General features: G+C 38.7%; 1 protein-coding gene across 1 annotated transcript in view; it reads left to right on the plus strand.

The window, feature by feature from the left end:
- Zswim5 (zinc finger SWIM-type containing 5) overlaps positions 1 to 16,335 on the plus strand; it is a 180,916-nt gene that overhangs the window by 142,694 nt on the left and 21,887 nt on the right. Inside the window, exons 6-11 of the mRNA XM_063236236.1 lie at positions 3,589 to 3,765; positions 7,022 to 7,168; positions 7,657 to 7,794; positions 9,497 to 9,757; positions 9,960 to 10,095; positions 10,732 to 10,889. Of these exons, the coding sequence (XP_063092306.1) occupies positions 3,589 to 3,765; positions 7,022 to 7,168; positions 7,657 to 7,794; positions 9,497 to 9,757; positions 9,960 to 10,095; positions 10,732 to 10,889 (1,017 nt within the window). The remainder of the gene's footprint in view (positions 1 to 3,588; positions 3,766 to 7,021; positions 7,169 to 7,656; positions 7,795 to 9,496; positions 9,758 to 9,959; positions 10,096 to 10,731; positions 10,890 to 16,335) is intronic.

Raw genomic sequence — 16,335 nt, forward strand, 5'->3', positions numbered from 1 at the left:
TCGTGAGTTAGATCCCTGGTACCGATAAAAACGAAAAAGACAAAAAAAAAAAAAAAAGAAAGTGCACTTTATATGCTTTAATTTTGTAACTTGAACAACTATTTCTAAGATAACAATATGTAATCTATTAACTAGGGATTTCCTACTATTTATTTTTTCTGAAATTCTGCATAACTTGTACCCTTTTTTTTTCTTTTTCTCCTTAAATAAAAAAAATGTATTGGTTCTTCACTGTTACTGGTTCTTCTTTGAATGTTTTACTTCCTCTGCACTCTCTTCAAATTGGGATTGATATGTCTCTCACACACCCTATTACCATTGGACCTGTTCAAATAGAAAGCATGCTGCTTACTCTTTATTGCCCTTTCTACATCGTATCCATCCCACCTTCCTAAAATTCCACCCAGCCATGATGTTTATGCCATAAAACTATACTGTCTGTTATTCTCCTAGTATTGGTCATCTTTAGACTGCTAAATTTATCCCCTTTCTTCCCTGAAGTTTTTTGTTTTGCAACTCCCAAATTAATCAAATTGACACAATTAAGCTTAACCACAACAACTACTTTGGTGATTGCTTTGTTTTAATAATTGAGTGTTAACAACCCCCCCAGATGTATAACTCCTGCCCATACCTTCTCTCTTAACACCAGTCTTGTATATTCAATTGCTTTTTTTTATATCTCTGCTCATATAGCACTCCAAACCTGTGCACAGTGGTAAACCTGTGCGTGCAGGCCACAGCAGGCTCTTTGTATCGCTGAAGCTCTAAAAGTTTCACCATCATTGTTATATAGTATAGTAAGAGGCATTTTAATAAGATTTCTTACCCCCTTACACTATCCAGACCTGCTCCTTCTGAACTCTTCCATTTCCATATGGCATCTTTTTTTTTACATATGGTATCTTTATCTGAAAAACTTCAGTGTCATTTCTTGATTCTTCTTTTTACCCCAGTTATAATATGTGAGCAAGTATCTATGAGCATTTACCTTCAGAGTATAACCAGAATCTATGTATTAGTCAGTTTTTCTATTACTGGACACAATACCTGACACAATTTAAAGGACAAGTTTAATTTGGTTCATGGTTCAAAGGATTCAGTCCATGGCCAGCTAGTTCCAAGGCAGGAACAGCATGGCAGAAGGGCGTGGTGAAGCAAAATTGTTTAGTTCATGATGAACAGAGAAACAATGCCAGAGAGGAAGAGATTTGGACCTCAAAGCCACACTTCCATGAGCCACTGCAGTACACGGAGAAGTTTGCTTCACCAATCCCCTGCCATGATACTGAACTTTTAGAGCTTTCAAGTGATACAAACACACTGCTGTAGAATACATACAGTAGGTTCACCACCAATGCAACGATTCCAAAGCCAATCAAGTTGACACTCTCCCCTAACTGCCTCTGTCCAATTATCTGTCATCCGTATCACTACTAATTACTTTGTCTTGTTACCATCATTGCACAAGTTATTTGCAGTGGCTATCAGCTTGGTCATTTCATTCCAACTATTCTGGTCTCCTGCTGTTTTCAAACACTCGAAACATATTCCCACATGAGGACTTAGTGCTTATTGTTCCTTTTACCTGGAATGCTATTCCCTCAAGTGTCTCTAAGCTTTGCCCCTCAGTTCTTGCAGATTTTTTACTCAAATGTTGTCTATTTTCTTTGTTTTGTTTGTTTTGTTTTGTTTTGTGATATGGTCTCATATTCCTGAACCGAGATGATCCTGTCTCCCTAGAAGTTGAAACTACAAGGGCACACCATCACATGTACCTTTTCAAATGTTACTTTATTAGACACCATTCTCTGTGTAAAAGCAATAGCCCTCATCTACTACCATCTTGTCTTTTTTCCTAACTTTGAGTCTATTCTATAGCACTTACAACCATATGATATACTATATATTCAACTATCTCTCCCCATTTGAAAGTAAAGGTTCATAATGACAAGAACTGTATACATTCTGGACTCCTTGAATAGTACGTGCTACATATCAGGAATGTATTATTTTTCTGATTTCATTATTTAGCAACATACTGAGAGCCCAGTCTCTACTGTGAACTGCACACACCCATGAGAGAGTCTCAGTTCAGTCCAACAGGGTTTAATCTGCAGTCAGTAGAAGAGTGTGCTTTCACTAAGGGGCAAGGTTTACAAGAAGTAGTAAGTACGATTGGCACTACTCTAATGATAATATCCTTCAATCATCTGAATCCTTACCCATTTTGTATAGATAAAAGCAAATTCCAAAGACTTTTCCTACATGAGTAAATGTTAGATTTTTTTTCATGTTAACCTGAATTCTCTGATTTTCTCTCACAATTTTTTTTTTGTGCAGAATCAGTAGATGCACATCTAATTTGGACCTTTCTGTGTAATTTAATTTTGATCCCAAAATAGTTTCAACTACCCTTAATCTGGAAATATGTTGCTTTAATGATCCCCTTTTAGGTTTTTATTTTACTAAGTATCATTTCCATGCCTCCCTCTAAACCTGTAGTTTATGATGATACATCTTCCATGTGTTTCACCTAAATACCATCCTTAAGAACTGAACACAGTTTGTCTGCAGCATTGGTTTCCCTGTGGTCCTTTTCTGAAGAGAGAGGGCATGGTAAGATTTCAATGAGAAAACAAGTTAGTCTTTTGCCAACATCAGCATTTCTTATTAGAGGCAAGACAACTGTCTTATCTTAGTTACTTTTCTTGTTGCTGGGACAAAATGCCCAACCCCCAAAGGTAAAAGAGGAAAAAAGTGTGTTTAGTTCACAGTTTGTAGAGGTTTCAGTCCATATCAGCTGGCTTCAAGACAGAGTGACACATGGCAGAGGCGCAGTAGTTCATGGTGGTAGAAGACAGCAAAACCAACAAGAGCTAAAAGTCCAAACAAGCTTCTTTCTGCCCTTTTTATCTAGACAGCTATGATTAGGGCAGTGCCAATCCAGTCGGTTGACTGATCGAGCAATAATTACTCACCCTTAATCTTAACACTATTAATCCCAGCATTGCATTACAAATTCTAGATCCAGCTGCCTCTAACAAAGGCCTATCTAAAACTGCATGAGGCTTTAGGGAAACATTTAAACTCAAACATTAATAACAACAAATCTGCAGATATCAGTGTAATAAAGGTACCACCATATACTGGATTTCAACTCCTTTTTACTTTTTTAATATGAATTTCATGGAAGGCTTTATTCTGATAAGAATCATGTTGTAAATGAAAGAAGTTGCAGATTAGCCAGGGAAATTACCTAGCTGGTTATTTCTGTCTCTGATTTCTGTAGAAACAATTTCTTTTCTTATGATTTATTAGTTGAGCGTGACTACCTCTCTTCATATGACTTTGAGTTCCAGTAGAAATTGGTCTTCTGTGGAAGGAAAGAGGGAACCATAGATCTCTGATAAAAATTTCTTCTGAGATAGAGCACAGATATACTAAAAACTTATCCAAGAAAGAGGCAACACAATACTCAGACAGACAGTAGATTGTTGGTATTTTTTCCCTCATACTATTTATTCTCTACCACACTGACAACACATTTACCCAACGTTGTGCTGCTGCATTATTTTCTTTCTCCAGACTCTTTATCCAGACCAAGAAGAACAGTGTTCTCTAGAGCCATTGAGGGTCGTGAATTACACTGGCAGGATAGCCACCTACAACGAATAATCAGCAGTGATATATATACAGCTCCTGCCTGCCAACGAGAAAGCGAGCGACTACTCTTTAATTCGCATGGCCAGCCACTGTGGCTTGGTAAGTCTATCCCTCCTTTACTGAGAGAACTTTAGAACCCAGGCTCACTTCATGTAGGCCCAAATGATCCATTTGCATAGCCACCAATAACATCAACTACAATTCAGACAGTCTTCATATAGTTCTTTTGGACCCTTATTAGAGACTGAGAATATTTATTTGAAGCCTTGGCTACTTGCATATGTACATATTTGAGGTACAATAACCTCAAATAGGAATTTGTATCCTGTGCCCTAGTCTTTGGGAAGATAAAGGAGTTAATACATCTCAAAGAATGTGACAAACCATTGAACATTAGTTTACAGGCTCTCTTAATCAGCAGTTACTGAGCACTTTGCTTAAAAAGCACTGTTTGAAACTTAAATTACCCCGTGCTGGTAATTAGAACATAGTCTGCATTTGTCATCAAGTTGTCTTCTGTATTTCTTTATCACCTTCCTGTCTTCCTTCATAACAGAATAGAGTTATTTCACCCAAGTTAAAACCTTTCACTGAAACAGTTTTCTGGCTTATTAAAAATCAGTCTGTCTTTGCCTTTTATTACAGAATACCCATTCCAAAATAGACTTGCTAACTTACTTATCCAATTTACTATGTGGTACTGGAACTACTGGATTAAACCAGTATTTTACATCTCCAGTCCTAGACTCCTAGAGTGCCGGGATTACTGGCATGGGACCCCACATAAAAAAAATAGACTTTTTTAAAAAGTACTTAATTTTTAATCTAAATCTTAACAACAGTCATATAGATTTTCTTTTCTTTTTTTTCCTTCTAATTCCCAACCTCCATTCCTTACATTTGTATATTTCTCAAAGTCTTTCTATATCTGTATATGTCCCTGGGCCTGTCTTATAAATCTTGGCCAAACTTACTGTGAGTCACCACTTGAATTTCCCACTGATCATCTTTCCTCTTTTCTGATCCAGCACCTCTGAAACATAAATTTAACAAGCTTATGACAAAATATATACCTCATTAATAAACAAAAATATAAAAAGCAATACTAATTTACCATTTTTGATTATTATCAAATGGTCAGGAATTTTAAAAATAAAGATAATTTGTTTCTTAGGCAGAAGAGGGTTCATGAAGATAGGTAATCATATAAATGGTAGGACATAAATGCCTTTCTGAAGGATATTTCAGCAACATCTATGAAAAACCTTTAAAATACATTCATACCACTTGACCAAGGAATTCTTTGTCATAAAATTTATCCTTAGTTATAATTAACTAAGAATTGAATAAAGCCAAGGGATTCATTAGTGCATAGATATAAATAATTTACAGATCAGAAAATTGGAAACCATGCAAATGTTCAACAGTATGAAAATTGATTAACGTGGTAGATGAGCACGTACTCAATGGAATGATATGTAATCATTGTAGTGTTATAGAAACATATACATTATGATATATATTTAATTATAATGTATAACAGACCACTAGTCTTCTGTAAAGGCAACATGGCCTGGATTTATTGTGCCTAGGTGCAGCCGGAGAGTGGGCTAAGGCCATCAGCAGTGAATAAAGAGACATGTGTCCTTTTTATGAGGATGGAGAAAAGGCAGAGGACATAAACTGGAAAGATCCCAATAAACATCTGCAGTTAAACTTCTCTGGCAATCTTGTATCTCAGTGGGCAAAGTCCTTGAAGAGTCCAGTGTAAATTCTCAGGTGTCTCCAGATGTCCTGGAACCTGTAAAATCCGTCGTCTTATCTTACCTCCTTTCCTGTGCTTGCCAATGACAACTTCAGCAGTGAGCTGAGTTTCCTGCAGAGAGCAGCGCTTCTGACGACAAGAAGGCTGGATCTGGGAGAATCAGGTCCATTTGGAGCCTTACTTTGATACCATGGAAAAATATTTACAATGTGCTACTACTTGAAAAAAAGTTTACAAAATAATAATTATAATGTTGCACTTTTAGTAAAAATAAAAAATCTGAATAGATGTATATGACACTAGAAAAAGTTAAATCTGATTTTTATTTTATACTTATCTATGTTTTCAAATCTTTTTATTAATATATATTTGTGATACATACTATATTCATTGTGAGGGATTGGTATATTTACATGTTTTCAAATTGTCTGCAGTTATTTGTCTATAATTTTAATTTTAGATTTAAAAGAAATAAATCATAAAGCCTGTTATAATCACTCATTTATTTATAATCCTTCAGTAGTCTTCTGTTATCCCTTAGAATAGTGTTCAAACCTGTTCATACTCCAGACTCTACCTTTCCAGGCTGAAAAGGTTGGAAACAACCATGTAACCTAATTCTTGGTACCCAAAACTATAAATAATATGTAGAATGCCTTTTATGCTTTTTCTTAATATGCCTTTATTTATATCTTCCCTTAGCAGGAATGCTTTTCTTGTTTGTTTACCTATTAATAATCTTGCTTGTCCTTCAAAACACAGTTCAAATATTATTTTCTCTGTGTATATATTTTTCTCTCATATTAATAGTTAGCTGTTTTATAACTATCTGTTTATGTGTCATTCATGAGCTTTTTGAGGGCAATGGTTATTTCTTATTTATATTTCTTCTTTCTTTGCCTGGCATATAACAGATCTTTAGAAAATATAAGGGTTGCTAAAAGAATTGAGCTTTTTTCCTTTGGGCAGTTAGTTGTTAACCTCCACTGGGTTCCTATAATACATGTTCATGAGGAGGTGCTACATTTTGTTATTCTACTTGTATGTTCTTTTCTACATTGTACCACCATACTAGGCTGCAACTTGGTTCTTTCAAGGTAGTACTCGTGACTTACTCAGCTTCTTATACTCTTGAGGATAAAAATAAAGCTCCTAGGCCAGGGATTTAGCTCAGCAGCATAAGTGCCTGCCTTGCAAACGCATAGTCATGAGTTCGATCCCCGATACCAAATAAATAAATAAAAATAAAAATAAGAAATAAAGCTCCTAATAGAATGCAGATATCACCTGGGTGTGGAGGCACACATCTGTAATCACAGCACTGGGGATGCTGAGGCAGGAGGATCACCATGAATTGGAGGCCAGCCTGGGCTACATAGCAAATTCAAGGCTTGCCTGAGCTACATAGTGAGATCCTTTCACAAACAAACAAAATTGGAGTCAAGGATTTGGCTCAGTAGCATACAGCCTACCTGGCAAGTATGAGGTTCTGAATTCAAACTTAATTAAACACAAACTTCCACTTTCAAGCATGAATTCTCCTTGTTTGAAATTTTAACTCCTCCATAATGTTTTCTTCTTATCTGGTAGAGCATGTGCCTACAGCTTGTGCTCGGGTTGATGCCCTGCGTTCTCATGGTTATCCAAAAGAGGCTCTCAGACTCACGGTGGCCATTATTAATACTCTGAGATTGCAGCAACAACGGCAACTGGAAATCTACAAGCATCAGAAGAAAGGTATAAGTGATTAAGAGTCATCTATCTCTTTAGATATAAGGCTGATAAGGATCTTCAGGGCATAAAAGACCCAAGACCTAAATTTTCATTAAATATCATGGTGTGGCAGGAGCTAGAGAATTCCAAGTAATTCTACCTGTTGTGTGGTACACCTCATTGAATCTGTTTTCCCGTCAGTAAACTGGGAACAGTGATGCCTGTCTGCCTTTCTGATGCAGATAGAAGGGCCCACTAAGAACCATTATAAGCTGACAAGTGCATATCCACATATGTATTACCAGCAGGTAGCCTAAAGAGAAAACATAACTTCATAGCTACCTGGTAAGCTTGTGACCATTCCTATCAACCCAAGGCAAGATTAAAAAGAGAAACTTTTCTTTGACTCCCATGTTCAAGGCCTTGAGTGAGACCTGATAAGGACTCAAGCAGGGGGAAAAAAACAATATGTTTCTATCAGTGTCTAAAATTTTGAACCTACTTATTTCCAGAACTGTTGCAGAGAGGAACTACAACCATCACAAACCTAGAGGGCTGGGTGGGCCACCCTCTGGATCCTATTGGCTGCCTGTTTCTCACATTGACTGAAGCCTGCCGCCTCAATGATGATGGCTATATGGAAGTGTCAGGTACAAGGGTCAGCCTGAGGCAAGCTGGGACTGCCCTTTTGCAGGCCTCTAATCCATGCCAAACTATTCCAGCCCTGTTGCAGCCTCCCCCACCTCCATTTGGTCCAGACTGAATATCTCTGAGGGGTTTCCTGGCTTTCCCACTTTGCTTTCCCACCTTGTGGCCTGATCCTATCCATTTCATTTTTCCAGTTTCCTTCCTTCTCTCATTTTCCTAACCATAAATATTTAAAGAGTATAGCCCAGGAGACATAAGAAAGGACAGAAGAATTTGAAGAGTCAGAGGCCAAAACTTTAGAGCAATCTAAGAGTGGGAGATAATTTCCATCAAACCAGGATGTTTATCAAGCCAGGTGTGGTGGCACACACCTATAATACCAGTTACTCAGGTCAATTAAATTCAGGACCAGCCTAAGCAACATAGCAAGACCCTATGTCTAATTAATTAATTAATCCTTTGGTTTCCTTTGAACTTTCTCCTTCATGATGGTCTTCTAATTTACAAATTAAAAATAGAAAATAGTCTAACAGAGTCTCAAAGTAGCCAGAACTACAGACAGAATTAATTTCTTTCCTTATGTCATTTATGTGTTGTTTTATCTACATCTACTTTAGTTGCATTATAGTTTCTTTACAACTATACTTGTAAACTACTTGAAAGCAGAATTTATAACTTGTCTTCGTAACTGTCATGCAACAGTCTTCCATAAACACTTAACGGATGAAGGAAAAAAGGAAAGAAACCATGTCTGGGTTTTTGGCCTTGGTTTTTTTGTTTTTTGTTTTGTTTTTTGAGAAGGGATTTCACTATGTAGCCTAGGTTGGCCTCAAACTCCTGAGCTCAAAGAATGTACTTTCCTCAGCCTTCTCAGTAGCTGAAACTACAGACATGTATTACCATTAAGACTTAAAATTATGCTCTCTTCCTGAAATTGTGAACCCATTGGTGAGCCATGGCTATAATCTCAGCTACTTGGGAGTCTGAGGCAGAAAGATTACATGTTCAAGGCCAGCCTGGACAATTTAGTAAGACTCTGTCTCAAAATAAAAATAAAAGAAGGAGCAGGGATATATATAGCTCAGTGGCCTTCCATTTGTCTAGCATCCATGAGATAATGGGTTTCATTACCACAATTACACACATACATAAATAATAGCATAAAAGTTATAAATGTTAGCAAGATACAAGTTTAAATATACAGATTCAGATTTCTCTGGGTAGAGATGGAAAGGTTATCCCTAAATAAAACTAATCCCTTGTACAAGGAATTATCATCTTTAGTCTATTTCATCTGCATGATGACATTTATTTATAGCCCAAAAACCTAAAGTTATAATTGGTTTATTTGTTAATCACGGACTTTCCATATTTCAGGGTCCAGAAATTCCTACAGTATAATAGTCTTATCTCTTTAACAGCAGTAAAATAGGCACAAAAACAGACAATTATGAAATTACATTGTGTGCTAGCACAGGTAAGATTCTGTACTCCCTAACTGGCCTAATCTGTTCATATATTATGAAAAGTAGGAATCCTTGTAGTTCTGTGTATTTTCTTTAGTTGATTTTTCTTATTGCTGTGGAGTTCTGACTCAGCTAGTATGATAACTGTTGACCAAGCAGTATCCCAAAGTGAGAGGTATAGAGGACAGAACAAACCACTAGGCATGTGCTAAAGAACCTGATGCCCTCTTGCCCTCAGATATGAATGAAAGCAGACTCCCTGTATACCAACATGTACCTGTGGCTGCAGGCTGCACAAATAGCAGTGAGTCCTACCTGTCATTAGCCCTGGAAGTTGCTCTGATGGGTATGGGTCAACAGAGGGTAATGCCTGAAGGCCTGTACGCACAGGACAAAGTATGCCGTAATGAGGAACATCTCCTAAACCATCTCCAGGAGCTGCAGCTGGATGATGAGCTAGTACAAACACTGCGGAAACAGTGCATCTTATTACTAGAAGGTAAGTATTGAAGGAGCTATTGTTACAGTATCGTTATGACTGTGGGCTGTCCTGACTTCTAGAGCACAGGTTGAGGAACATTTATGACATTAAAGAGAAATGAAGTTTCCCATGGCTAGCAAACATGCATGGGGCCTTGGGGTCTCAACTCTAGGCTGGCAAATGAAACATAGTGATAAATAACTCAATCTTCTTCCTGCAGGAGGCCCTTTCAGTGGTCTTGGAGAAATCATCCACCGAGAGAGTGTTCCCATGCATACATTTGCCAAGTATTTGTTCTCGGCTTTGCTGCCTTATGATCCAGATCTGTCCTATAAATTAGCTTTGCGTGCCATGAGGTAGGTATTCCATTCCAGCCCCGTTACCTCCACCAAAGGAGAATTCTTTAATGCTTTCTTTGTTTATCCTACTTTCTTCTCTTTGTCTGTTCTGTTGACCTGCCAGTAAGCATGGAGTTAAATGGCTCAGATATTTTCTTATGATCTAAGATTTGTATATGGGATTCCTCACTGATGTCTCAGTGACTTCTTAGCTATGCTCATAGTGAATTGTCTGAGGAAGCCCTTCTGATATTAATAGATACGGAGCACTCAAGACCTGAGTCTCCTGTTCTGGAGCCAACTGTGCTGAAAAACCTGAAAAAGGGGTTTGAGCCTTTTTATAACTCACCTGAATTAGTTCTCAGGAATAGGTCTCCAGAATCTGGGGGAAATAGGACATGAAAGCAATGAGCTATTGGAATCTCATTTCCAAACTAGAATAGGATCCTTGAGTGAAGCAGTGAATACTATTCAGATAGAGTTCATAAGTGTCCAGCCACTCATCTGACAGAATATATTACACAGGTTTAAAAACCTTCCAAGCTTTTAGTTATTGTTTCTTTCCCTAGTTCCAGCAAAGAGCAAGCTTCTCTAAGGTGAATTAAAATGGCCAGGGTCTAGATGATGGCTGATGACTCTTCCTGGGTCTTCTAGGTTACCTGTTCTAGAAAACTCAGCTTCTGCTGCTGATACTTCTCACCCTCATCATATGGTGTCTGTGGTGCCCAGCCGTTATCCTCGCTGGTTCACTCTTGGACACTTGGAATCACAGCAGTGTGAACTGGCCTCCACCATGCTGACTGCCGCCAAAGGTAAATATATTACTCTTAGACTCCAGCATCCCCACTGTGCCTACCCAGCTATGTCATGTCAAAGGCACAACCTGAAATCTCTAAAAGAGAAACTACATTTAGTCTTTGTTGACCTTTTGGAGTGATAAGGATCTCATTTTGATTCCTTAATTAGGAAAAGCATAGGAGCTGGGGATTTAGCTCAGGCCATAAGCATCTGCCTTGCAAGCAGGCAGTAGTGAGTTTGATCCCTGGTACCGATAAAAAGAAAAAAAAAAAATTAGGAAAAGCACCTGGGTCCAAACCAAAAATTTTCCCTAGATACTAATTGTATGACCCTGAGAATACAGGATTAAATAATTCTTAAGCTAATTTCTAAATGCAGCTTTTTATATGATAAAATTAGTTACTTTTTCAAACCTCAATTTCAAAATCTGTAAAGTGGGATCATTGTCAGTGACCTCAGCTTCTAAGGGATACTGGTGAAGTGGTGACTAAGAACTACAGAATTCCTTAAAGATAATCAGAGTTTATGATTCTTCTAGTGTCCCTTGTCAAAAGGTAGGAAGTAAAGAGTGATTCTTAAGCCTTTAATCCCACCACATTCTCCCTGTTACCTACCTACACAAACTTTAAGGAGAAGTAAAAATAAGCCCTTGGATGACAAACTATAATAAAATAGCAGCTATTATATATTCTAAATAATTTGTACCAGGAAACTACATAGGCTTTTGTTTTGTTTGTTGGTATTGGGTATTGAACCCAGGATTAGTATACCACTGAGCTTTTTATTTTTTGAGACAGGGACTCTCTGTATTGCCTAAGCTAGGCTCAGACTTGCAGTCATCCTGCCTAAGCCTCCAAAGTAGGTGGGATTGCAGGTAAATGCTACTATACCTAGCTACTACATGGATTTTTTTTTTTAGCTGTTTTGTTTCTTTCTTTTTTTTTTTTTTTTAATGTAGGGTCTTGCAGTGTTGCCCAGGCAAATCCTGAACTGTTAGGCTTCAAGCAATCTTTCCACACTAGCCTCTAGAGTGCTGGGACTGAAGGTATATCCCAGCTCTAAAGTGTGCTTTAAAGGAATATCCCAGCTTTTAAAAATTAAAAATAACTTTCAGCTGTATCTTCTGATTGCCAAAAAAGCATGCTCATTGCAAAAGAGTAAAAGATCTGAACAAATAAATATAAATGATCAACAAACCAATACAAAATTCAAAGGATGACTTAATATTTCACAGAAAGGGGGATGCAAAAGTCTATTTAAAAATTTAAACATTAAAATAGCTCCTGTTGCTTGAAAAATCAAAATTAAATTGCCCTGAAATAACATTTTTTAGTCTTATTCAAAAATCAATAAATTTGATAATAGGTATGCACACAGGGAGCATTGGTAGCTAGCATGGAGTACCAGATTCCAAGCAGGATAAAAAGGATAACTAGGGTCTCAGTGGTAGAGTGCTTGGCTAGCATGGCCTGCTTCAATTCCAAGAAGTAGAAATAGAAGTGGAGAAGGAGGAGGAGGAGCAAGGGAAGGAGAAGGAAGAAGAAGAAAAGGAGGAGAAGAAGGAAGGAAGAAAGGGAAAAAGAAGAAGGACAGTGAAGGGCCTGATAGCACACACCCATAACCATACCACTCTGGGAGACTGAGCCAGGAGAATCACAAGTGTGAGTCCAATTTGGGCAGCTTAGTAACTTAGCCAAGACCCTGGATCAAAAAAGACTTCTTTTAAATTTTTTAAAAAGGTCTGAGGATGTACCTCAGTGCAGAGCATCCAAGTATAATCCACAGGACAAAGAAATTTAGCAAACGATAGACAAACAAACTCTAAAGCAAGCAGGAGAAAGGAAATACTGAAGATCAGAGTAAAAGGCAATAAAACAGAAAAACAAAAGGAAAAAATCAATGAAACATGGAGCTAGTTCTTTATGAAGATCAGTAGGGTTGAAATCTGTGTCTAAGCTGATCAATAAAGATGAAAGACATAAATTTTCATCCTTAGAAATGAGAATGATGATATTACTACAGATTCCAAAGAACAAAATAATAAATAGGAAAGTATTTGGACAACTTTGTACCAATAAGTCTAACTACATAGATGAACTGACCTAACTCCTTGAAAGATGCCAGCTACCAAAGCTCAAGAATAAACTAGGTATATACCCAAAATAATTAAAGCATAGACTCAAACATACATGTGTATATGTATACCAATGTTCATAGCTGCATTGTTCATAATAGCCAAAAGTTTAAACAATTAGAATATCCACAGTCAAGAAACATCAATGAATTCTAGGTAAGCCTTTGATGATACTTACATAATTTTAAAGTATCTCTTGACTTATGCTTATACAAAATGCTTATCAATTATAGAGGAAAAAAGTACAATTTTATTGAGTAGAGAAAGTTGGCAGGCATCCATTTAATCAGATAGTCACAATACACACTCCTGTAATTCCAGCGCTCTGAGAGACTGAGAAAGAAAGATTGGGAGTTTGAGGCCATCCTGGACTGCGTAATAAGTTCAAGACAAGCCTGGACTACATAGTCAGGCACTGTCTCAAACAAAACAAAACAATTAATAGACTAAATTTGATAATGTATAGAAGGGCATAATACATTGTGGTTAAGTAGAATTTATTCCAGAAATGTAAGATTGGGTTTCACATTGGAAAATCAGTCATTATATTGAATGAACCACATTTATGGAGTAAAAGAGAAAATTCATATGATCATTGCAATAATACAGAAAAAGCATTTGATAAAATACAACTATCCATTTCTAGTGAAATTATAAACTCTTAACAAACTAGGAACACAAGGAAACTTTTTTAATGTGATAAAGGACATTAGTGATCTCTCTGCAGCTAACTTTATACTTAATGATGAAGGACTGAATGCTTTGTTTCTCAGATCAGGAACAAGGCAAAAATGTTTGTTTTTCCATTCAACTTATTGTAAACCCAAATATCGAGTTCAGTCATCCAAGTATTGTAATACTCTTTCTAGTTTTCCTCACAATCCAAAAAGTTATATTTGTAATCCCATTGAGACGTTATTGGAATCCCAGCCAGTCAATTCCAGTCTCCCACCACCAGGGCAATCCATGGCAAGAGTGAAAACACAAAGGCGTATTCCAAATTAAGGGCAGCCAAGGAGTCCTAAATCCAATCTTTGTGAGGATGTGCGGGCAAAGACCCCATTGTAGGCCTCTCCCAGCATTTATTATCTTGTGAAGAAAGGAAGGGTCGCTCAGGGATGAGTGATAGTCAGGATGTCGGGGATTACTGAGTAACTTGAGCTGGCTGGCCAGGTGCAAGAATGGCATCTCTGTAATTTGCAGAGATACAGATATGCAGAAGGATCGATTTACATAACCCAATTATGGAATTGTTTTGGGGGGCAATTGTTTGTGATATGCAAACTCTTGTGCCCTGAGGAGTCATAGCCTCTTATCTTGAGGCTTGTACCCAGTTGACAGTCCTGAAGCTGTTTGCTCTAACATCTCACCAGCTCTGTCCTTTATGTGGAGAGCACCAAGTGAGGAAACAGAACTGTCTAATGGCTATAGATTTTGCATATTAGCACCTTAGCTAGCCTTATTTGCAAAACTCAGAGCCAATTGGAGAGAAGGAAATACCCTAGCCAGCCTTTCACATATCAGTATAAGGAAATGAATCTCAAAGTAATCAAAGTCACAGTAATTGTTTTGGATCCAAAGGGAGTTAGTGGAGTTGTCTCTCACATCTGTGATGGCTGCACATTAGCACCTGGGCTAGCCTTGTTTGCCATGCTGAGAGTTAATTGAAGAGAAGGAAATACCCTAGCCATCCTTTTACATATCAATATAAGGAAATGAGTCTCCAAATATTCAAAGTCACAGTAATTGTTTTGGATTCAAAGGGAGACACTGGAGTTGTCTCCCACACAACTCATATTAGTGCTTCTAATCACTGCAGTGAGACAATTTAAAGAATAAAAGGGCTGGACATGGTACTACTTGCCACAGTCCCAACTACTCAGGAAGCTAAAATGGGAGTGTCACTTGAGCCTGGGCATTCAGCCTAGACAACACAGAAAGACCTCCTATCTTAACAACAAAAAAATGTGTCTGTCTACAGAGAAAGAAAAATACAGCAAAAGCAAAAACAGACAAGTGCAACTACAAATGTAACTACATCAGTGTAAAATTCTCCTGCATAGCAAACACTCAACAAAGTAAACAGGCAACCTATACAATGAGAGGAAATACTTACAAATTATATATCTGCTAGGGGCTTGATTTATAAAATATGTAAGAAACTCTTAGAACTGAAAAGAGAGAATCCCCACACCAACATGTGCTGCCCAGGTGCCTGCAAAGCTGAGCTAGGGGGCAGGTGGGTGCCACTCTTAGCAGGGGGAGGGGCCACGGTGGTGGCCATGGTCACTGGCCCTGCTGGAGAAACCAAATATACAATGGGCAATGGCCAGTAAAGTAAAAGTACAATTCTGACCCATGGCCTGCAGTAATCACTCCAAGAAGACAGTCTGCCCTTGTAAGGGGAGCCAGCATTAAACCCTTTGCCTCATCTAGGATCCTGTGCCAAATCAACACCTCAGGAACCTGCTATTTACCCTGAGTGAAGCAGAATGACACCCCCAACAGTGCACCCTGCCACTGCTGCTGCAGCTGACTAGTGCAGATAGTATGGGTCAGCCCTGCAGCTGTTCCCATGCCCTCATCCCAAGGACCTGGAGACCATCCGAGTCTTGCCTATGCTTCGGACCTCAGTTGGGGCACTGCACCACCACTGGCTGTGATCAGCGCAGCTGTAGCCTGGCCTGAAGGTTTAGGAACCACTGCCACCAGATGAGCTGCGCACCAAGAGAGCAGAGTGCCCAAGGAGACCGCCCAATCTGCTCCTACTTCTTGGTCTGTAAGCCTAGAGGCCAATGCAGCTGCTAGACTATGGGAAGATAATGCTGAGCAAAGGTGCTTTGTCGAAAAACTTGGGAGACCCCTGAGTAAACCCAAAGGCACCTGTCCTTCCTAGGAAAAGGCTGGGGAGCCTGGAGGAGCTGGCAGAGGAGGCAGAAAATTAACTACAGTAGTCTGGAACTAGCCTCTGTCCACCTGTGAGCACCCAAAACAACATCACTGGCTGTGCCAATGCCTCCATGGGGCACAAACCATCGACTCCAGTACTAACCCTCTGTGAGGGACACTTCTGAGGCATCTGTGTCCCTGGGGTTGGGGGGTGGCCTAGCAGCTTTAGGACCTCGAGTTTGAGACCCGCGATCCATTGCATCACACCAAGATGCCCGGCCCACTGCCCCCGACCCTCTCCACAGCACCCACAATATGGTGCATTACCCCCTCAGTGGCTCCAGGTCAAGTATTAGAGAAACATGATGCTTCTTAGCCCAGGCAACAGCCCTGAGTGACAGGTGGGTGTCCAACATGCAGGTGGAGTCCTGGCTGCC

Source organism: Cavia porcellus, unplaced genomic scaffold (genome assembly GCF_034190915.1).
Source record: "Cavia porcellus strain 051 isolate PalLab524CR breed Dunkin Hartley unplaced genomic scaffold, mCavPor4.1 scaffold_25, whole genome shotgun sequence".
NCBI classification, from domain to species: Eukaryota; Metazoa; Chordata; class Mammalia; order Rodentia; family Caviidae; genus Cavia; species Cavia porcellus.